The following is a 21,699-nucleotide window of genomic DNA, read 5'->3' as shown; positions in this document are numbered from 1 at the left end:
CTGTTCATATCTTCTGCCCATTTTTTGATGTGTTTGCCTGTTTCGTGTCGGTTGAGTTTGAGGAGTTTTTGATAGATCCTGAATATCAACCTTTTGTCTGTACTGTCATTTGCAAATATCTTCTCCTATTCTGTTGCCTCTTTGTTTCTTGACTGTTTCCTTTGCTGTGCAGAAGCTTTTGATCTTGATGAAGTCCCAAAAGTTCATCTTCACTTTTGTTTCCTTTGCCTTTGGAGCCATATCTTGAAAGAAGTTGCTGTGGCTGATATCGAAGAGGTTACTGCCTGTATTCTCCTCTAGGGTTCTGATGGATTCCTGTCTCACATTGAGGTCAAACTGGACAGCTATATGTAGAAGAATGAAACTCGACCATTCTCTTAATATTATATTTTAGCTTGTATTTTAATTTCCTCATGTCTTTCTTTTTTATAGGATTGCAGGTTGATGACCATGACCTTGACTCTACTCTTGAAAACATGGCAGGCAGTCTTCCAGCTGAGGAACTTAATGATCTTACTCTAACTCCACCAGTTGATGGTGAGTGATTTAGGTGTCTTTGTACCTTTGTGAAAAGTGGGTTTTGAGGCTGGTATTTTTTATAGGACTTACATAGCTGAAATAAGAATGATATTTTCTCTTAATATATCAATCTAAAGTTCATACTTTTTCACTGTTCATTTATTCAGCAAGTATTTACTGAGCACTATAAACAGGTTATGCTAAGTGCTAGAGATACAATTGATTGATTGATAAGACTGTTGAATAAAAATAAACATACTCCTTGACCAAAGGAGCTTAATGTCGAATATATCATAATTTTTAGTATTCTAGTTGAAGCTGAGAATGTTGTTTTCACAGGAACAAGGCTACAGGGTTTCAGCCAATATTTATGACATTTTTCCTAGTTACCATATCTTTGGACCAGATTTCATGATTCAATGTCAGAATTATAGGTATTAAAGTAAATATTGATTAGGATTGAAGTATGATGAATCACATAGTAATCCCCACTTTAAATAAACTTTAAAACAGAATATGTTTAGCTGGGCACAATCCAATGAGATCAAGAAATATCACCTAGAAACATTTTGGCTGAATACTGCCTCTTAGATGTAAATATGTTTTCTCATGTGACTCAGGTACTGTTTAGTTATATCTTTGCCATGGGTTTCATACCCTTCTAATAGGGTGAGGGTTTTTTTTCCAAAAGGTATTTTTTATTAAATCATTCCTTAGTTTTCCAGGACCAATGTACCAATGTACCAATGAAAAGCATGTAGTTAGTTTTTTACTTATTTTTTTATGCTTTTAAGTTTTACTGGGATATCAGTAAAAGATAATTAGGTGGAGCTATCAATAATTGCCAGGTAAAGTAATTTTTAGCTTTTCAGCTAGTTTCATTAGTTTAGAAACTCACCTGGGGATGTCAGATAAAAGGCAGAGTAAGAGCCACCAAAAACTCTCTCCTCCATAAAAGCAATGAGAAAGTTGGCAAAAACTATCAAAATTAATATTTTCAGGACTGGACATTAACCAAAGGTTTGCTGAATTCTGGGGAGCATTTTTTTTAAGAAATAAAAGACTGAATCTCCTTAAAAATAGTGAGCTTTGTGATGTTTAAACTTGCCCTATTCCCATCCTCTGTCTTATAGCTCCATAATAATATTGAAAAATAACATTCTGTATTTGCAGTGGGAACTAGTAGCCTGGAAGCTACTGGAGAGAATAGTGGTGGACTGGAGCTCTTTCAAAGCCTTATTCCCTAAGAATTGTCATTATTTGGTCTGTTTGGTGGTTCCTTGGAATGAGGCTTTATATCAGTCCCCCTTTATGTGTGAACGAATGAATGAATAAATAGATAATTAATGAGTGTGGAAAGATAAATCAAGAAACAAACTGAAATAAGCAGGAAACAATAAGAAAAAAATAATTATTTGGAGTAATAAAGAACTATGCTGCAATGGTTGACTAATAGTCACCGGCCGTTCTGAAATGGACACTGATTAAAAAGAATAGAAAGTGCATTAGTAAAAGAGATGAGATGAGAATTCTGGTCCTTACTTCTTTGCTCTTGGTACCTGCATGAGCTTTGTGTCCCTGCTGGAATGGAAAGTTTCCGGAGAAAACACAGACAACATGAATTGTCCTCTAAGATTTTATGAACTAGTGTGACAGCACGAAATATCTTTCCTAGAGTCTTGGAGTCCATTTTACCAATACAGACTAAACCAATGAAAGCCTGAAATTAAGAACTGAAAGTGTACTCAAATTAAATAGTGGAAATACTGGACTCTGCCTGGAGTTTTTTTCACAGCATAGATACTTTATATTTTTATTCTAAAGCTCCATCTTTTTCTGGATCCCAACTAAACCCTTTTTTTTTTTTTTTAACAGCGAATGGGAAGTTTGGTGTCAATATCTTTTTTTTCCAATTTATTTATTTTTAGAAAAACAGTATTCATTATTTTTTCACCACACCCAGTGCTCCATGCAATCCGTGCCCTCTATAATACCCACCACCTGGTACCCCAACCTCCCACCCCCCCGCCACTTCAAACCCCTCAGACTGTTTTTCAGAGTCCATAGTCTCTCGTGGTTCACCTCCCTATCCAATTTACCCCAACTCCCTTCTCCTCTCTAACACCCCTTGTCCTCCATGCTACTTGTTATGCTCCACAAATAAGTGAAACCATATGATAATTGACTCTCTCTGCTTGACTTATTTCACTCAGCATAATCTCTTCCAGTCCCGTCCATGTTGCTACAAAAGTTGGGTATTCATCCTTTCTGATGGAGGCATAATACTCCATAGTGTATATGGACCATATCTTCCTTATCCATTCATCCATTGAAGGGCATCTTGGTTCTTTCCATAGTTTGGCGACCGTGGCCATTGCTGCTATAAACATTGGGGTACAGAGGCCCTTCTTTTCACGACATCTGTATCTTTGGGGTAAATACCCAGGAGTGCAATTGCAGGGTCATAGGGAAGCTCTATTTTTAATTTCTTGAGGAACTTCCACACAGTTCTCCAAAGAGGCTGCACCAACTTGCATTCCCACCAACAGTGTAAGAGGGTTCCCCTTTCTCCACATCCTCTCCAACACATGCTGTTTCCTGTCATGTTAATTTTGGCCATTCTAACTGGTGTAAGGTGATATCTCAATGTGGTTTTAATTTGAATCTCCCTGAGGGCTAGTGATGATGAACATTTTTTCATGTGTCTGATAGCCATTTGTATGTCTTGATTGGAGAAGTGTCTGTTCATATCTTCTGCCCATTTTTTGATGTGTTTGCCCGTTTCGTGTGTGTTGAGTTTGAGGAGTTCATTATAGATCCTGGATATCAACCTTTTGTCTGTACTGTCATTTGCAAATATCTTCTCCCATTCTGTGGGTTGCCTCTTTGTTTTTTTGACTGTTTCCTTTGCTGTGTAGAAGCTTTTGATCTTGATGAAGTCCCAAAAGTTTATTTTCACTTTTGTTTCCTTTGCCTTTGGAGACGTATCTTTTTTTTTTTTTTTAGCATTTTCTTTTTTTTTTTTTTTTGATATTTATTTATTTTTTTTCCCCAATTTATTTATTTTCAGAAAAACAGTATTCATTATTTTTTCACCACACCCAGTGTTCCATGCAAGCTGTGCCCTCTATAATACCCACCACCTGGTACCCCAACCTCCCACCCCCCCGCCACTTCAAACCCCTCAGACTGTTTTTCAGAGTCCATAGTCTCTCATGGTTCACCTCCCCGTCCAATTTACCCAAATTCCCTACTCCTAACGCCCCTTGTCCTCCATGCTATTGGTTACATATCTTGAAAGAAGTTGCTGTGGCTGATATTGAAGAGATTACTGCCTATGCTCTCCTCTAGGATTCTGATGGATTCCTGTCTCACGTTGAGTTCTTTTATCCATTTTGAGTTTATCTTTGTGAACAGTGTAAGAGAATGGTCGAGTTTCATTCTTCTACATATAGCTGTCCAGTTTTCCCAACACCATTTATTGAAGAGACTGTCTTTTTTCCACTGTATATTTTTTCCTGTTTTGTCGAAGATTAATTGACCATAGAGTTGAGGGTCCATATCTGGACTCTCTACTGTGTTCCACTGGTCTATGTGTCTGTTTTTATGTCAGTACCATGCTGTCTTGGTGATCACAGCTTTGTAATAAAGCTTGAAATCAGGTATCGTGATGCCGCCAGCTTTATTTTTGTTTTTCAACATATCCTTAGCGATTTGGGGTCTCTTCTGATTCCATACAAATTTTAGGATTATTTGCTCCAGCTCTTTAAAGAATGCCGGTGGAATTTTGATTGGAATGGCATTAAAAGTATAGATTGCTCTAGGCAGTATAGACATTTTAACAATGTTTATTCTTCCGATCCAAGAGCATGGAATGGTCTTCCATCTATTTGTGTCTTCTTCAATTTCTTTCATGAGTGTTCTATAGTTCCTCAAGTATAGATCCTTTACCTCTTTAGTTAGGTTTATTCCCAGATATCTTATGGTTCTTGGTGCTATAGTAAATGGAATCGATTCTCTAATTTCCCTTTCTGTATTTTCATTGTTAGTGTATAAGAAAGCCACTGATTTCTGCACATTGACTTTGTATCCTGCCACGTTGCTGAATTGCTGTATGAGTTCTAGTAGTTTGGGGGTGGAGTCTTTTGGGTTTTCCATATAATATCTTAACAGATGGAATGGATGGAGTAAAAGCTATTACAGGTAACATCTTAGAAAAACACCTAAGAGTAAGATGCTACTAGAAATCTGACAACCAAATTATTTTTCACTAAGTTATAATATAATGCTCTTTCCACATCGTGATTGTATGGACTTTAAAAATCTGTCCCTACACTTCTTTTAATAATGTGCGGGCATAAATGCCTACAGTTAGATATTGGATTATCAGAACTTTTAGCAATAGAACTTCAATGTTCTTTATTATTTCCAAAGTCTTCTAGAGTCTTTGCCAATAATTAACATATCTTCTTTTATGGTGGGAAAGCTAAATTCCAGTTCAACACAGTAAACGGTGAAGGAAAATTTTGGTAAAGTTAGAGGTAATCTCAAAATCAGCAATAAAAGTGCTGATGATATTATTTAGACCAGCAACCTGTGTCATTCTAACCCAAAAAAGTGCTGATAAAGCTATTAGATCAGCAGTCTATATCATTCTAATTTCCTGCAAACTGTATACTCATAATTGCATGTTCTGTTGCCTTGCCTGTCATTTGGAGATTATACTAGACTTAACAAGAAAGTTTATTTGAAGCCCCAAAGGCCCATTTGTTAGGTTAAGTCTCTTTTCATCCAGCAGTTGGCTGTAATGTCACAAAAACGAATATTTTTTAATTATGTGGAATCATGACATCATTCACAATTATGCCAGAAGTCTTCATTCTTTTGCTTTGAAGGAAAGGTTGATATAAATGACATGAAAAAAGTTCCAGGAAACGTGAGGAGAGAACTCAAAGATAAGAAATATGAGGCTTTGGTGAATAATCTGCCAATCGATGGTGAGTATTTCTATAACAGTTCTATTTCCTGTCTAAGTGAAAATGAAAGATTGTCCAAAAAAATTTTTTTAGAAGACATTACTTTTTTATCTTAAGAAGATATACCAGCCGTGTCATCTCATTTTTAGTTTGGGCATCAGTTGGCTCTAGTCAGAAATCCTATGACCATGGGGGCGCCTGGGTGGCTCAGTGGGTTAAGCCGCTGCCTTCGGCTCGGGTCATGATCTCAGGGTCCTGGGATCGAGTCCCGCATCGGGCTCTCTGCTCAGCAGGGAGCCTGCTTCCTCCTCTCTCTCTCTCTGCCTGCCTCTCTGTCTACTTGTGATCTCTCTCTGTCAAATAAATAAATAAAATCTTTAAAAAAAATATTAAAAAAAAAAAAAAGAAATCCTATGACCATGGATGAGAAATGCTGGCTATTATTCTTAAATCCATTGTGAGTCCTAAAGTTTAAAATAAGAATTGAGAGAAAAATGGTGGCATTGTAAAGTATTAAGTGGAAATAAATGAGACACAAAGAATAAATGAATGGGGAGTGTTCTGCCTGCTAGAGACCCAGCAATAACTGTCTTAAGTGCCCATAAATGAAGAGTGGCCTTATTTTTTCCATTTCACGTATTTTTTAAAACTATTGAAAGTACATTTGTACTTTAGGGAGATGTTAAATCTGACTCTGTGTAATGATGGCTTCTCTGTTGTCTTAATGAAACTTCATATCATATTGGCGAGATTTTGATTTGTATCTTTCTTAAAGCTGATAGATCTGTCAGAATAGGCTAATGGGTGGTATGATGGCTTTTTTAAAAGTCTATTTCTTTTTAACTGAAGTATAGTTGACATACAATATTGGTTTCAGGTGTACAATGTAGCGGCTCAACAATTATGCACTTTCTGAAATACTGTGATAAGTGTAGTTATCATCTGTCATCACACAAAGTTATTACAGTGATTGATAAACAAAACATAAGGGGACCTGGGTGGCTCAGGCAGTTAAGCATCTGCCTTTGGCTCAGATCATGATCTCAGGGTCCTGAGATTGAGCCCCACATTAGGCTCCCTGCTCAGCGGGGAGCCTTCTTCTCCCTCTGCCTCTGCCTCTCCCCACTGTTGTTCTCTCTCTCTCTCAAATAAATAAATAAAATCTTTTTAAAAATAAAAATAAGTGATAGTTAAGGAAATTTACTGAGAAAAAGAAAATTTTCTGTAGGTATCATCAACAACAACAACAAAAAAATCACACTTATTAGATGAAAGTATGAAGTTTATTATTCCTCTACTTGTATTTCACTGAGCAGTTCATTGGTTCCTTTAAAGCTTTCTACTCTATGGACTGATCTAGGGAAGAGATTTTATTCTAACTCTATTATTGAACATCTTTTAAATATCAAGAATTAATAGACATTAACAGTTTGGGTTACATTTAAGAGTCACTAAATTTTGGTCTTCTTCCTCTCCATTTCCTAAGGAGGTGGGAATGATTAATATCAACAAATTGTACACTTTTCTGGAAAAGAGGTTGAATCTCAGAGAAAAGGAATTTAAAACTTTTAGACTAAACATGCAAATTAACACGGAGCATTTAATATAACATCAAGCCACTCAGGAAGTCTTGGATTTATGAAGTGATGGAAAGAATCTCTAAAGCTACTAATTTGGGACTAAGAAGACATTTTGAAAACTCACAGAAGAACATGTCTCTAAATAGAAATAAATGCATCCTAAAACCTTATGTTAAATTTATTATATCAGCAACTTGTTTCACTGTGAATCATAAGCAATGCTAAGATTTCTAAAGGCTACAAAAGGCCAGAGAAGGTTCAGGGGAAAGAAAAAAACTGGGGACAGGGAGAATGGAAATAGAATGAAGAAATCTTAAATTGAGAAATCAAATATAGGTCTGTACAGCAAACATTGAAGTAAAGGATCAGCAATTTCTCAACAGAAATGACCTGGGAGTTCAGAAAAAGGAGAATGACTGGTTTTATTTTGTTTGGAATGATGCGATCTGTGGTCCAAGACCTCTAGGTGCTAAACTATACCTTAGGCATGTTTTGCTATCTCAAGTTGTCCTAAGATAAGGTAATAGAAAAATAGATTCTGGTTCTATACGTCCTATTAAATTTTTCTGCATAATTAGAAAAGATAAATGAGTCTTGATAGTCCTATTTAAAATGTTAAATGATAATACAAAGATATGAATTATATTTTCTCTTTTTTATCATTAACACAGGTTAATTAAATTAATAATACACAGGCAAGTGTATTTTTAATATTTTGGGAACATTCTATTTTCTCTCATTTTCTATCCCTATTATTTTCCTAAGGAGGGAAGGTTAATGTGAGTAATTTGGACAGCATTCTGGGGGAAATGAGGATTAAGCTCCCACAAAAGGAATGGGAAAGACTGACAGAAAACCTGCTACTTAATGGTGAGTATTTGAGAAATGACTGTGCCTTTGAAGGGAGTTTATGCTTGTGAACACGCATATGAGAATTTCTAAAACTAGTGACATTGGCACTCAGGAGATAGTTTGTAGATCTTCAGGAAGGATTATTTCCTAATCCTACCTCTCTCTAGAAAAACTTCTTTTCCCCCAACCATCCCTATATTCTGAAAATTCATTTCTTTATAATTATATATCTTTAGATCAGTTTTCTCACTCAGATATTGAATTGTGTATTTGAATTTCTTATGTTCTATGACCGCCCCTCAGACATCATCGATTTTGTCAGAAATTGAGTTCATAGTTTTCATTGTGGCATTTGACCAAAGCAGCCACATGAGGCCTTTAGAAATATGTTGGGGGCATATTTGATTGTCACAAATAATTATTATCAAGTGATTGTAAGAGTGGACACTGTTAGCATTAAATTCCTTGAGTGTCAGGGATACTAAGTGCTATGCAATTTGTAAGACTTTTCAACATTATGAAGAATTGTTCCTGAAGAAGATGCCAATGGCATGGCATGTCCAGTAGTTGAGAAACTCTGGATCCTATTTTCATACTCTTTCTTAATTTTTGTACCATCATTATTACCCTAGTAATATATGCTAAAAGCCTAGGAGGAAACCATTACTCACTTTGCTCTAACTTAACTCTTGTGTTACAAATGAGTACCACTTTTCCCTTCTATAAAATGCAAACTTATTTTGGCAGAGACTATGCCTGATCCTCCAGTGTCCATCTTTATCCCTCCCCCAACAAATTGTCTTTTATATATTAGGTACGAAATAAATATTTAATTAGTGAATGGAATAAAAGAAAGGAGTTTCTACTCCAAATGAGTTTCTACTCCAAATGAGACTGGCAATGCTGGGTAGTAATGGTACACTATGGACAGAGCCTCAGATATTTGCTGACTTTTGTACTTAATTAAACCCTTTATAATAATCTTTTGCCAATGGTTAGTACCATATGCTCTCATGGTTACCCCACACAAAATCAATTGTCTTCTGATATTATAGGAAGTACTATTATCTTGTTTGCATTTAGGAACCCACGTTCTGAGGAAAGATTGTAACCTACTGTAGTCTATTCAATTCTCAGTGACATGGTAGGAAGACAGTTTCATATACAATACAGAGCTAGAGACTGAAACTTGTTTTCTTACCTTCTTCCAATTTCTTCTTTGTCCCATTTTATCCCCATGTCCTTCTAGTCTGAGTCATTGGATGTCGCTTTTTGGATTATAATTTACTTTACTGGGACTAATTACAATATCATTATAGTCAGTAGAGTTCTCAAAGGACTTTGTGAGTACCCAGATCACCTCAGAAAGAAACACCATACCCTATAGCTCTCACCCTTTTATTCTTCCCCACTACTCCACAAGCCCTATACAACTACTAATCTATTTTCTGTCTCTATAGAATTACCTATTCTGGACATTTCATATAAATGGGATAGTATGTGATCTTTATGATTAGCTTCTTTCACTTAGTGTAGTATTTTCAGGTTTATCCATATTGTAGCACATATCAGCATCCCATTCTCTTTTATTTTCAATTTAGTGTGGTAAAAGATACATAACGTAAAACTTGTTAACCATTGTTAAGTGTACAGTTCACTGGTATTAAGTACATTCACATTTTTGTGCAACCATGCAACAACTACCACCATCCATCTCCAGAATTTTTTCATTTTCTAAAACTATAACTTTATATGCATTAAACAAAGACTCCCCGTTCTCCCCTACCTCTAGCCCCTTGCAAACATTCTACTTTCTGTCTGGATGGTTTTGACTACTCTGAGTACCTTATCTAAGTAGAACCATGTAGTATCTATTTTTTTGTGACTAGTTTATTTCACTTAGTTAATCTCCTCAAGTTTCATCCATGCTGTAATATATGTCAGTGTTTCTTTTTTTAGGGCTGAATAATATTCTACTGTATGTATATATATATATATATATATTCATTCATCCATCAGTGAATACTTGAGTTGCTGCCACATTTTAGTTATTATAAATAATGCTGCTATGAACATGGGTGTACAACTTCATTCCTTTTTGTTGCCAAGTAATATATTCTGTTGTATGTAGATATATTTTGTTTATTCACAGCCAGTTGATGGGCATTTGGTTCTTTGCACCTTTTGGCTATAATAAACATTTCCAAATGTACACAAAAGTACAGAGAGTAATAGAATGAACTCACATATACCTATCACCTAGATTCAACAATTACAAAGCTTTATTACATTTGCTTCTTTTTAAAAAATTTTTTCTAACTGAAATAGTTCAAAGCAAATCCCATTTCATTTTGTCCCTACATACTTCAGTATGCATCTCTTAAAAATACAGGCCATTTTTTACATAACTGTAATACCGTTATATAGTTTAATTTTAAATTTCCCTTCTTATCTCTAAAATATTTTTATAGTGAGTTTATTTAAATAAAAAACCAAATATCCTTACATATAGCATCTGTTATGACACATGAATCTCATGTAATCTACAGCTGTTCCTCTACCCTCTCTTATTCTCTAGGCATTGATTTTTTTGAAGAAACTGTTGCCAAATGTCTTGTAGAATTTCCCACATACTAAATGTGTGTTTTCTCATCTATCTTATTCGTCTATCATCTGTATTCCTTACGAACTAGGAGTCAGCTCAAATGGCTTAATTATTTTCAATCTCAACATTTTATTTATTTATTTTTAGTTTCCACATTTTTTGACAATACTTTGTAAGTAATACCATGTACTTCACATTGCACTCCATCAGGAAATACAGATCTAGTTTACCTTTTTTGAAAATGGCCCTACAGTTGCCCCAAATTATTTACTTAAAAGTCTGTCAGCAGTCCTTTCAATTTGAGACACCATCCTAATGATATACTTGATTTCTATGTGCACTTGTCTATTTTGGGAATTTACATTTTGTTCTACTGGTCTCCTTATTCATGTTCTGAATTGCTTTGAATATAACAGCTTTATAATCTTTTAATATTGATAGTTCTAACCCCTCACTCTCCAACCTTCATACACACACACACACACACACACACACACACACATACCCTCTTACCCTTGTTCTGGCTATTCTTTATGGAAACATTTTTTGTGTGTGATTTTTAATAGTAGGTTATTTGTTATTTGTTTTTTTTTCTCATCTTCCATTAGCTGTGTAACATATTTCCTAGTGAGAAGATTGACTTCTTAGGGTTTAGAAACCACTTATATTATCAGATAACTTATCATATGTACACATTTACTATCATGCCAGGTTAAAAATCCCAATATAATAAAGAAATATGAAGACATACAGCGCACTATTATTTCTTATTTTCTTTGGTACAGAAATATTGACTATCCTTTCAAATTTAAATTTAACATAAAAATCTTTCACATTTAATATAGATCCACATTATTCTGATTCAAGATTAGACCATGTGGGTATGTGCCCACTTGGGTCTAGCTCGGGCCTTCATGGGTGCAGATGATGCCGTATGTGCCTCAGTAAGTGTGCACCAGTAAGAGTGCCCCACAGACATCCTGAGCTGTCCACAAAGCAGCTCAGGAAAGCAAGACAGCAACAGCACCTCTGCTTGGCACTAAGCCAATGGTTGCCCCCAAGGACTTGCCTGCAGCCCTAGACTTACTAGTAGGTGGAAGATGAGTTCCATGTGGTTCAGGATCCACTTCATGTTCCCATGCAGGTGCTTGTTTCCTTCCTCCCTCCTTCCTCCTCTTTGCCCCTTCTTTCCATTTTTAATTTTTTTTTCTTTTTCAGCCATACTGGGTAATTTTGTATTGTTTTCTGTTTCCTGCAGATACTTTCTAGCTTGTTTTCCATTGCTTTAAACATACTAAGCATAATAGTTTTATAATTTGTGCCTGATAATTTCCAAATCTGAAGTTTTTGTGAGCCTGTTGCTACTGCCTATTATTTCGTTTGTTCTCTCCCAGGTAAATTTTTCATTCTGTGTTTGATTGTGACACAATCAAACTGTTTCCCTGGACAGTTATTAAAAGAACCCTTTGAGGCTAAGGATGAACGCTCATTGCTGGGGAATACTTGCCTCTGCTGGGCATTTGGAAAGAATCACCCACACTCCATGAGGCCATCATTACAATTCAAATCCAAATGGAGCAAATACCATCTGAGCAAAAGCAACAACAGTGTCCAGCTCACCTCCCTAGGTTCTTGCTTTTCATTAGATTTTGCAGTAGTAATTCCTTACTCTCTTATTAGCTTTTCAGTACTTTTGAGGAGATGCTTTTTACATTTTATCCAAGATTTCAGTTTCTAGCAGGAAGATTGGTCTGAGTAACATAGGCCTCCACATAAATGGGAACAGAACGTGATTACAGATTTTTGTCAGGAGTTGAAACATCTAATCTGGGAGTTCAGAAAAAGCAAACAAACAAACAAAAAACCAAAAACAAACCCTTAGTATCAACCATATTTTGAATTTACACTTTGGTATAAATGATTCAAAAATTGCCCAATCACCTGGAAGATTTCTATTCTAATTCTAACATCCTTATTGATCCTTTTGATCAATATGATCAATATGATCCTTTTGATATATATGAATGGACTTGATTAAGTCTTGGTCTTTCTCATGAGGCTGATTATCATAATGCACTATAAATAATATCAATGGTCACATTTTGGAGTCAATAAGTTTCTCCCATATTCTTTTCTTTTTCACAGGAGAGATTATTGATGTCAATAAAGTGGGTGCTCCTTTGCAAAATATGGGGATGAACCTTTCAGAAAAGGATATTAATGATCTGACATATGATCTACCAGTTGATGGTGAGTATTTAAGATATATTTGAATTGGTTAGTATGGGCTTCTTTAAAAGAATCTCTGAAAACTCTTAGTTGGCATTAAGAAGATGGAAACATTAAAGATGACTCAGACTGTAAGTAAACATGTTTTGCTCCTTGACATTTTCAGCAACTTTTTTTCTGCTTGGAGTATGGGTAGGGCCACTATTAGACCTGAACAGAATTAGAGAAAGACAGTGCTGTGGGAGAAAGGGAATGGGATACATAAAATAGAAGAAACTTTAACACAAGAAAATTTTTAAAAATTATAGAACATAGCCCAAAGTGGGAAATTATTTTCAATTTTTTTTTTCAGTAAGCTCTAGGCCCAGTGACAGCCCTTAAATTCACCACCCCAAGACCAGGAGACATATGCTCTACCAATTGAGTCAGCCAGGTTTCCTAAGTTGGTAATTATTAAAATAGCATTACTGTCCCTACCCCCACCATCTTCGAGGACATTTAAAAAGGTAGAATAAAGGAGGAATGTGAAGTGTAGGACCCATTTCCTATGCCAAAAGAACAGGACCGAGTCTGCTAGATACCCTGGAAGGGAAAAGGATCATTAAGCACTTAGGCCTGAATGTGTGGAGTGCCTGAATGCCCAGCATTACGTCCCCACATTGCTGAGCCACACTCCATAGTCCAAGGACTGTCCCAAAGTTCTAATCTCCCTTGATGGGCTAGAGTCAGTTTAAGGTTGAGTAAATTTTCGTAAATTCTGAATGGGGGCTAATAAAATTCTCAAACTAATAAAAAGTTAAATATTAGTCTGAGAATATTACAATTGGGCTAAGAAGTATCTGTTTGGAACATTTCCTGGCCATCTTATAACCTTACTCATCCATTTAATGTCCTCATTATGTATGATAGCCATTGTTCCCTCAAGTATAGCTTTGTTAATTTATTTAATTTATTCTATAATTTTTACCACTGCTAATATACCAGAAAGAATATATAAATGGTCTTCATTGTCTTATTTTCTTTGCTTGCAATGATCTTTATCCATTAAGAAAAGTGAGTTAGATGTGGAATCCCAATTTTCATAACAAAAAATTATTTTTTATCTATCTGAGATTATGATGGAATTTTTAAAAAAATATTGCTAACGTAAGCAGAATTATGGGGGAAATATAGCTATTATTTAAAACTGTCTTCTAGTATTGCCCTTGATTTCTGCTCCTCATTTTAAAATAATAATTTAAAATCAACAAAAACAATGAAAACCATTATTATATTAAAAATTTTTCATGAAATAGGGATGCATGGATGGCTCAGTGGGTTGTGCAGCTGCCTTCATGTTAGGTCATTGTCCTGGGGTCCTGGAGTCCTGAGATCGAGCCCCACATTGGGCTCCCTCCTCAGTGGAGAACCTACTTCTTCCTCTCCCTCTGCCTGCTGCTCTGCCTGTATTTGCTCTCTCTCTCTCTGTCAAACAAATAAATAAATAATCTAAAAAAAAAGTATTTATGAAATAAAATGGACATGTTGAATGATTCATCCTTTTTTCTTTAAATCAGAGTTAGAATTTAAATTTAAATTACTGCTATTGATGATCTGGTCATCTGGGGAGTTACCATCAGTAATGAGTTTAAAATGAAGTTTTCTAAAAAATTAAGGCTCAAGCGCAGAGCCCCAGTTATATCACTGGGGACATATAGAACTCAAACTTCCCATTTAGGGCTAAGCTTTTCTCAGAATGTGTCTGTCAGGATGGAGATGTGAATTTACTGGAGAGGGCAAGATTTAGTTGAAATGTGACCCAAGAAAGCATATACTCAAATAGTGAGTTATACATTTACTAGGTGTTATCATCTTTGTTTCTGAGAATTTCCAGTGGCCCCATAAAACTGATGCATATTTTCATGCTTTCCTGACCTAGTTAGCTGGTTTTACTATAGAAATAACTTTTGGAATGTCCTGCTTCAACAGATCCAGGAGAAAATGAAGAAAGATTCTATTTAGCCTAGATTTAGCAATCATATAAATAACTTATATATATTTTTCCTGTTCTCTGTTCTAATACTTGTTATATGTATACCTGTGAGTGTTACATGACTTTTGCTGAAATTCACTACATACCTCTAATACTTCAGTATTTGTTATCTAGAACCTTTATTTGTAAATCTTTCATGATATAGGGGTTTTTACATACTACATACTATAATTTATCCCTCAAAATTTGACAAAAATCAAGAATTTTTCAACCTACTAACAGTGACAATTTTTTAGGTTTTTTTTTTCTTCGCTGAATTTGTATCCCCAAAATCATCTGAGATAATTCTCTACTTTAATATGTTTCTATCTAGTCTCTTTAAATATTGATTTTTATAAAATTCAATTGAGTACTTATAATACAAATTATGCAAATCATTAGAGTTGGGAAGTTAATCTCAAAATGAATATTTTACTCAAGTATGGGGCGCCTGGGCACCTGGGTGGCTCAGTCATGATACCGGGGTCCTGGGATCGAGCCCCGCATCAGGCTCTCTGCTCCCTGCTTCCCCCTGTCTCTCTGCCTGCCTCTCTGCCTACTTGTGATCTCTGTCTGTCAAATAAATAAATAAAATCTTTAAAAAAATTAAAAACTTAAGTCCCGGAATAGTTTCAAAAACTTAGTTTAGAAAAAAGAATAAACTGGTCTGCCTAGGTCAGTGTACATGAAAGCAAAATCAGTGAGGAAAAGTGATACTTTCAAAAAGCCAATTAAAATACTGGTGAATAATAGGTTCCAACTTTAAATTTTGGTTTTTTTGGCCTAGTCAGAATCCTGTTTGATTCTCAAATATCTAAAATTAAAAATAAAATCCTATGAAAATATGGTGACTTTTGAATCTCACACCTTTAAAATTTGTTTTGCTATTTGACAATGAATCAAAGCAGTTGTTAAAACAGGCACTTTTATAATAAGTAGAGTGATTATTTTTCATGTACTTGTGTGATAAAATTCAGGAGCCAATGAATGCTACTGCATTTCCAGTTTGCATTTCCAAGTGAATGTCATGTATGTAATTGATTTACATTTTCTTACAGTTCAAGGGAAAGTTGAAATGATAAAGCATATGGATGGAATAAAACCCTTTATAGGTAAACAACAGATTACCATTTTTGTGCTTGGAAATGTTGTGCCTGAGTGGCTCAGTCTGTTAAGCCTCTACCTTTAGCTCAGGTCATGATCCCAGGGTCCTGCTCAGGGGGGAGCCTGCTTCTCCCTCTCTCCCTGCTTGTGCACTCTCCCACCATCTCTCTCCCTCTCTCAAGTAAATAATTAAAATCTTAAGGAAAAAACAAAAAAAGAAAGAAAATGTTTTACTGACAGGCATGTCTAATCAAAAATAGTTTAGGGAAAAGAGTTAAAATGCCACAAAGCTCTCTTACTGTAAGTTGCCTTTTTCTTGATTCAGCTTTCACTTAGTTGATGTAAACCTTTGACTATCTTTCAGAGTTCTGACCAAACTGATTCTGATAGGTTTTTGTTTTTTTTTCATTTGGTGTTTCAGTGGAGAGAGATTTCCATGGAGCAACCTGCTCAGCTACTTTTGCAGACATCACTCAATCTTTGTATAAGAGAGTACTTTTAAATAGATCTAGAGGGTACAATGCTAAGTGAAATAAGTGTCAGAAAAAAACAAATACCATTTGATTTCACTCATAGGTGGAATTTAAGAAACAAAACAAATGAACAAAGAAAAAAGACACAAACTAGAGAAACACTCTTACCTATAGATAACCAACAGATGGTTACCAGAGGAAAGGGGGAAGGGCAATGGGTGAAAGAGGTGAAGGGGATTAAGAGTACACTTATGATAAGCCTAAGTAATGTGTGGAGCTGTTGAATCATTACATTGTGCATTGTATAATTATTTACAATTATATTGTAAAGCTTTGATCGTATCAAATTATTGTCATTATGGAGAGAAAATCATACTATTCAAATCATATGATAATAAATATAATAAATGATAACTGAATATATACATTTTCCATCTATTATCTTAATTTGCTGGCCAATTATAAAACAAATTAGTTCTGGGCAGGGCAGATTTATCCCCATTAGTAAGAGACCTTCCTTTTGTAAATAATAAGGGATTATGTTCTACTTTGTGATTATTTCCCCATAATTCTGTGTAGTTAGACATGTTTTATTTTCCCTCATATTTCTTCAAATGGGAGAGATGCATTATAGCAAGAATGAATTTTTCACCATTTCGTGAAATGATTATTCTCAGACATTGATGTTCTTGCATTTTCAAAGGAAAAAAGGTTCATGTCAGTGACCTAGAGAAAGTTCTGGAAAGCATGGGGATCGAGCTCACAGATGAGGAACTTAAAAAACTACGGGAAACTCTGCCCATTGATGGTGAGCGATATAGAAGCCACAAAGACTTTCTAGAGAATTTGGTTTTGTGGCCTGTGTGAACAGTTTAAAAATTTTACCTGGTTAGGCACTTCTGAAAATGATTAGGAAAAGGCTTTGTCATTTAGATGGAGTCTACATTTTACCAACCCTTCAGCCATAACATTGCCATCAGAATGTCAGGTAATTCATCAGCCTAAATCCTAAGAAAATACAGAAGGAAATTACAGTAAGAGAAATAAAAGGGGAAAGTCAGAGAAAAAGGAAGCTGAGTGATTGTTTCACCATAATAGTGTTTCCCTCAGCTGTCAATCTCCTAGTTACCAAAAAAATACATAAATTTATCACAATAAGACAGTTCCTTTCTGTAACTTCTTTTTAAATTTAATAATGAGATAGAACACATTCCTCACTTAATAATAAATAGTTATCTTACTGAAGTTATAAAACAAGTAAGTGAATATTCATACCATTTCCCTTCTGACATGAACTGTTCTTTTTCCTATAGCTACTGGAAATGTATTTCAGAATAGAATATTGGATAATGTGAAATCCATTAAAGGTAAGTTAAAAGCCCAACAAGAAAGACAGAAACATCTGAAATCTAGGGAATCCATCCTCATACCCCAAAATATGATCACACACAGCAAGTTGTAGAGAAAAGGACTACCAGATTTTCAGGGAGTTGTTTAAGGAGAGCTTGTTATGTAGGAAGATTGTAGTCAAATCCATAGAAACAAAAAGTAGATTAGTGGTTGCCAGGGCTGGGTAGAGAGAGAAGTAAGGAGGGACTACTTAGTATGTTTCAGCTCTCCTTTGGGGATGATGAAAATGTCTTGGAACTAGAAGTGAAATTTGCACAACAACATGAATATGTACTAAATGCCACTGAAGTGTTTACTTTAAAATGATGAATTGTATGCATATTTCACCAAAAAAGTGCTAAGGTTCTACTTGTTTTTAAAGTTACCTTATGATCTTCACTCTGTTTCAATATAATATTAATGAATTAATTAATGAGGTCCCTAGCATCAAAGCTAATTCCTATTCTTTCTAATATTGGTTATAATCAAATCTTGTAGCCTATCCCTTCATAACCTATTTATATTACAGACTTCTACTCATTCTGATTTTTCTAATGATTATTTAATGATTTTTCTAATGATTATTTAATGCTCTTAGACATGTTAAGTGGGAGTTTACACAGAAAAGTAATCACATAAGTATATTTTCTCCTTTGCCTTTATTATAGGAATGGCAATGGTATATATATTCAGGTAGTAATTCACATGCAAAAATATATTTTTAATATTTTAAACCCTTTTTTTTCATATTTCATTCCTGTATGTTTCCTAAGGAGGAAAGGTTAAGGTGAATAACCTGGACACTGTCCTGGAAAACCTGGCGATCAAGCTCACACAAAAGGAATTTGAAGGTGTAACAGAAAATCTGCCACTTACTGGTTAGTCTTCCAAGTCCAGTGTATCTTAGAGGAAAGTTTGTGTACTTGTACAGGAAAGTATGTACAATTAATTTTACCTAGTATCAAAATAGCATTTTTGCAGAAGCTTAGAGAAGCAACTAGTCTTAATGTGAGTACAAATTCTTTCCTTCATTTCTATAAATTAAACAAATTCTTTCCTTCATTTCTATCATTAAACTCTTTCCTTTTAGATTATAAACAGCACATTCACAACTATTATAACTACTTTCTCCCATCCAAGTACTAACCAGGCCCGACCCTGCTTAGCTTCCGAGATCAGACGTGATCGGGCGCGTTCAGGGTGGTATGGCCGTAGACTATAACTACTTTCTGATCCAGTAATGAATTTACAGGGAGCAAAATTAATGTTATAGGTTAGGGAAAAGAAAGAAAGAGAGAGAAAAAGAAATAAAGAAAAAGAAGAAAGAAAGAAAGAAGAAAAAAGGAAGGAAGAAAATAAGAGAGAAGGAAGGAAAGAAGGAAAAGAAAGAAATAAAATGACTAATTGCCCTATTATTAGTATCCCTCAAATAGTTGTGTCCTAAGCCCATTCATCATTTTAACTTTTACAATTCTCAGTGGAAAGTATTATCCACACTCATATTTCCAACTGTCATTACATGCTGAGTACTTCTGTGTGTTTATCTGCAGCCCAAATTCCTCCCTAAACATGATTGGGTGAAACCAGATTCAGATTCCCTTTTTTTAAAATTAACATATGTTTTATTTGTTTCAGGGGTGCAGGTCTGTGATTCATCAGTCTTACACAATTCATGGTGCTCACCATAGCACATACCCTCTCCAGTGTCCATCAACCAGCCACCCCATCCCTTCCATCCCTCTTCACTCTAGCAACCCTCAGTTTGTTTCCTGAGATTAAGGGTCTCTTAGGTTTGTCTCCCTCTCAGGTTTTGTCTTGATTCATTTTTCCCTCTCTTCCACTATGATCCTCTGCCTTGTTTCTCAAATTACACATATTAATGAGATCATATGATAATTTTCTTTCTCTGATTATTTCACTTAGCATAATACCCTCTACTTCCATCCATGTTATTGCAAATGGCAAGGTTTCATTTTCTTTTTTTAAAAGATTTTATTTATTTATTTGACAGAGAGAGATTACAAGTAGGCAGAGAGGCAGGCAGAGAGAGAGAGGAGGAAGCAGGCTCCCTGCTGAGCAGAGGGCCCGATGCGGGACTCGATCCCAGGACCCTGAGATCATGACCTGAGCCAAAGGCAGCGGCTTAACCCACTGAGCCACCCAGGCGCCCAAGGTTTCATTTTTTAAAAATTTTTTTCAGTGTTCCAAAATTCATTGTTTATGCAGCACACCCAGTACTACATGCAATATGTGACCTCTATAATACCTACCACCCAGCTCACCCAACCCGTCACACCCTCCCCTCCAAAATCCACAGTCTCTCATGCTTCATCTTCCCCTTCAATTTCCCCCAACTCACTTCTCCTCTGTCTCCCAGTGTTCTCCGTGTTATTCCTTGTGCTCCACAAGTAAGTGAAACCATATGATAATTGACTTTCTCTGCTTGACTTATTTCACTCAGCATAATCTCTTCCAGTCCCATCCCTGTTGATACAAAAGTTGGGTTTCATCCTTTCTGATGGAGGCATAATACTCCATTGTATATATGGACCATGTCTTCTTTATCCATTCATCTGTTGAAGAGCATCTTGGCTCTTTACACAGTTTGGCAATTGTAACCATTGCTGCTATGAACATTGGGGTACAGTTGGCCCTTCTTTTCATTACATCTATATCTTTGGGGTAAATACCCAGTAGTGTAATTGCAGGGTCATAGAGTAGCTCTATTTTAATTTCTTAAGGAATCTCCACACTGTTTTCCAAGTGGCTGCACCAACTTGCATTCCCACCAACAGTGTAAGAGGGTTCCCCTTTCTCCACATCCTCTCCAACACTTGTTTCATGTCTTGTTAACTTTGGCCATTCTAGCTGGTGTAAGGTGGTATCTCAGTATAGTTTGGGGAAAATCAGAGAATCAACTCCACTTACGATAGCACCAAGAACCATAGGTATTTGGAATAAACCTAACCAAAGAGGTTAAGGAGCTGTACTCGAAGAACTACAGAACACACATGAAAGAAATTGAAGAAGACACAAAATGATGGAAGAGCCTTCTGTGCTCATGGATGAGAAGAATAAACATGGTTAAAATGTCTATAGTGGATTCCTGTCTCACGTTGGTCTTTTATCCATTTTGAGTTTATCATTGTGTACGGTGTAAGAGAATGGTCTAGTTTCATTCTTCTACATATAGCTATCCAGTTTTCCCAGCACCATTTATTGAAGAGACTGTCTTTTTTCCACTGTATATTTTTTCCCGTTTTGTCGAAGATTAATTGACCATAGAGTAGAGGGTCCATATCTGGGCTCTCTACTCTGTTCCACTAGTCTATGTGTCTGTTTTTATGCCAGTACCATGCTGTCTTGGTGATCACAGCTTTGTAATAAAGCTTGAAATCAGGTAATGTGATGCCGCCAGCTTTATTTTTGTTTTTCAACATTTCCTTAGCGATTCGGGGTCTCTTCTGATTCCATACAAATTTTAGGATTATTTGCTCCAGCTCTTTGAAGAATGCCGGTGGAATTTTGATTGGAATGGCATTAAAAGTATAGATTGCTCTAGGCAGTATAGACATTTTAACAATGTTTATTCTTCCGATCCAAGAGCATGGAATAGTCTTCCATCTATTTGTGTCTTATTCAATTTCTTTCATGAGTGTTCTGTAGTTCCTCGAGTATAGATCCTTTACCTCTTTGGTTAGGTTTATTCCCAGATATCTTATGGTTCTTGGTGCTATAGTAAATGGAATCGATTCTCTAATTTCCCTTTCTGTATTTTCATTGTTAGTGTATAAGAAAGCCACTGATTTCTGCACATTGACTTTGTATCCTGCCATGTTGCTGAATTGCTGTATGAGTTCTAGTAGTTTGGGGGTGGAGTCTTTTGGGTTTTCCATATAAAGAGTCATGTCATCTGCGAAGAGAGAGAGTTTGACTTCTTCATTACCAATTTGGATACCTT

At 35.7% G+C, this 21,699-nt stretch overlaps 1 protein-coding gene across 1 annotated transcript in view; it reads left to right on the top strand.

The window, feature by feature from the left end:
• Positions 1-21,699, top strand: part of LOC122907310 — a 49,635-nt gene that overhangs the window by 9,643 nt on the left and 18,293 nt on the right. The window contains exons 3-8 of the mRNA XM_044250213.1: positions 433-537; positions 5,415-5,516; positions 7,841-7,945; positions 12,678-12,782; positions 17,663-17,716; positions 18,512-18,616. Of these exons, the coding sequence (XP_044106148.1) occupies positions 433-537; positions 5,415-5,516; positions 7,841-7,945; positions 12,678-12,782; positions 17,663-17,716; positions 18,512-18,616 (576 nt within the window). The remainder of the gene's footprint in view (positions 1-432; positions 538-5,414; positions 5,517-7,840; positions 7,946-12,677; positions 12,783-17,662; positions 17,717-18,511; positions 18,617-21,699) is intronic.

This window comes from Neovison vison, chromosome 5 (assembly GCF_020171115.1).
Source record: "Neovison vison isolate M4711 chromosome 5, ASM_NN_V1, whole genome shotgun sequence".
NCBI lineage: Eukaryota > Metazoa > Chordata > Mammalia > Carnivora > Mustelidae > Neogale > Neogale vison.
Note: the sequence above shows the minus strand (reverse complement) of the source record. Positions and strands in the feature narration are given on the sequence as shown.